The sequence below is a fragment of the Apteryx rowi genome, unplaced genomic scaffold (assembly GCF_003343035.1).
Source record: "Apteryx rowi isolate R43461 unplaced genomic scaffold, aptRow1 scaffold_17, whole genome shotgun sequence".
NCBI classification, from domain to species: Eukaryota; Metazoa; Chordata; class Aves; order Apterygiformes; family Apterygidae; genus Apteryx; species Apteryx rowi.
In genome coordinates, this window is record NW_020447974.1 from 388,721 (window position 1) to 390,260 (window position 1,540).

General features: G+C 61.5%; 1 protein-coding gene across 1 annotated transcript in view; it reads left to right on the forward strand.

Moving 5' to 3' along the window:
- Nucleotides 1–432: 432 nt before the first annotated feature.
- Nucleotides 433–1,540, forward strand: part of ONECUT1 (one cut homeobox 1) — a 20,434-nt gene continuing 19,326 nt past the window's right edge. Inside the window, exon 1 of the mRNA XM_026060651.1 lies at nt 433–1,513. Coding sequence (XP_025916436.1) covers nt 433–1,513 — 1,081 coding nt within the window. The remainder of the gene's footprint in view (nt 1,514–1,540) is intronic.

Below are 1,540 nucleotides of genomic sequence, written 5' to 3' on the forward strand. Positions count from 1 at the left end.
GCGGGGGCGGTGCGCGGGGCTCGGTGCGCATGCGCCGCGCCGACCCGCCGCGCCGCTGCAGCAGCGGAGCGGTGGCCAAAGGCAGCGAGCCCAGTAAGAGACATGGCTAGAGATGGCGAGGGACGCGGTCAAGCACCTACCGGGGCTGCGGAGGCTGTTTTAAAAGAACGGGGGCCTTAAAATTGATCCAACATCGTCATCAAAAAAAAAAATTAAATAAACCACCAAAAAAAAAAAAAGAGACCAACCAAGCAGCAGCAACAACAACAACAAAACCAAAAAAATACCAACAAAAAAATCAGCCAACCCCCCCACGAGCCTGATCCTTTCCAGAGGGGGAGGAAGCCTGCATGCATCCGCCGTGAAGACCTCCTAGGACCTTCCAACCACAGACCAGATAGATGTTTTGTCCACACGCTCGCACGAATAATAATGAACGCGCAGCTGGCGATGGAGAACATCGGCGATCTGCACGGGGTGAGCCATGAGCCGGTGTCCGCCACGGCCGACCTGATGAGCAGCAGTCCCCACCACCGGAGCTCGGTGACCCATCGCAGCAACCACTTGCCAGCCCACCCTCGCTCCATGGGCATGGCGTCCATCCTCGACAGCGGCGACTACCACCACCACCACCGGCCCCCCGACCACGCTCTGACGGGACCCCTGCACCCCACCATGACCATGGCCTGCGAGACACCCCCCGGCATGAGCATGAGCAGTACCTACACCACGTTAACCCCTTTGCAACCTCTACCTCCCATCTCGACAGTCTCGGACAAGTTCCCTCACCACCACCACCACCATCACCACCACCACCACCCCCACCAGCGGATACCGGGCAACGTGAGCGGCAGCTTCACCCTCATGAGGGACGAGAGGGGTCTGGCGTCCATGAACAACCTCTACACCCCCTACCATAAGGATGTTACCGGCATGGGGCAAAGCCTCTCGCCTTTGTCTGGATCGGGCCTGGGGGGCATCCACAACTCCCAGCAAGGGCTGCCCCACTACGCCCACCCCAGTGCCACCATGCCCGCCGAGAAAATGCTCACCCCCAACGGCTTCGAAGCCCACCACCCCGCCATGCTCGCCAGGCACGGCGACCAACACCTCACCCCCACCTCGGCCGGCATGGTGCCTCTCAACGGCATCCCGCACCACCCCCATGCCCACCTCAACGCCCAGAGCCACGGGCAGATCCTGGGCTCTGCCAGGGAGCAAAACCCCTCCGTGACTGGCTCGCAGGTCAACAGTGGAAGTAATTCAGGGCAAATGGAAGAAATCAATACCAAAGAAGTCGCTCAGAGGATCACCACCGAGCTCAAGCGGTACAGCATCCCCCAGGCTATCTTCGCCCAGAGGGTGCTGTGCCGCTCTCAAGGGACCCTCTCGGACCTGCTGAGGAACCCCAAGCCCTGGAGCAAGCTCAAATCCGGCCGGGAGACCTTCCGCAGGATGTGGAAGTGGCTCCAGGAGCCGGAGTTTCAGCGGATGTCTGCTCTGCGGCTGGCAGGTGAGCGCGGGGCGCGGGCGGCGCGGC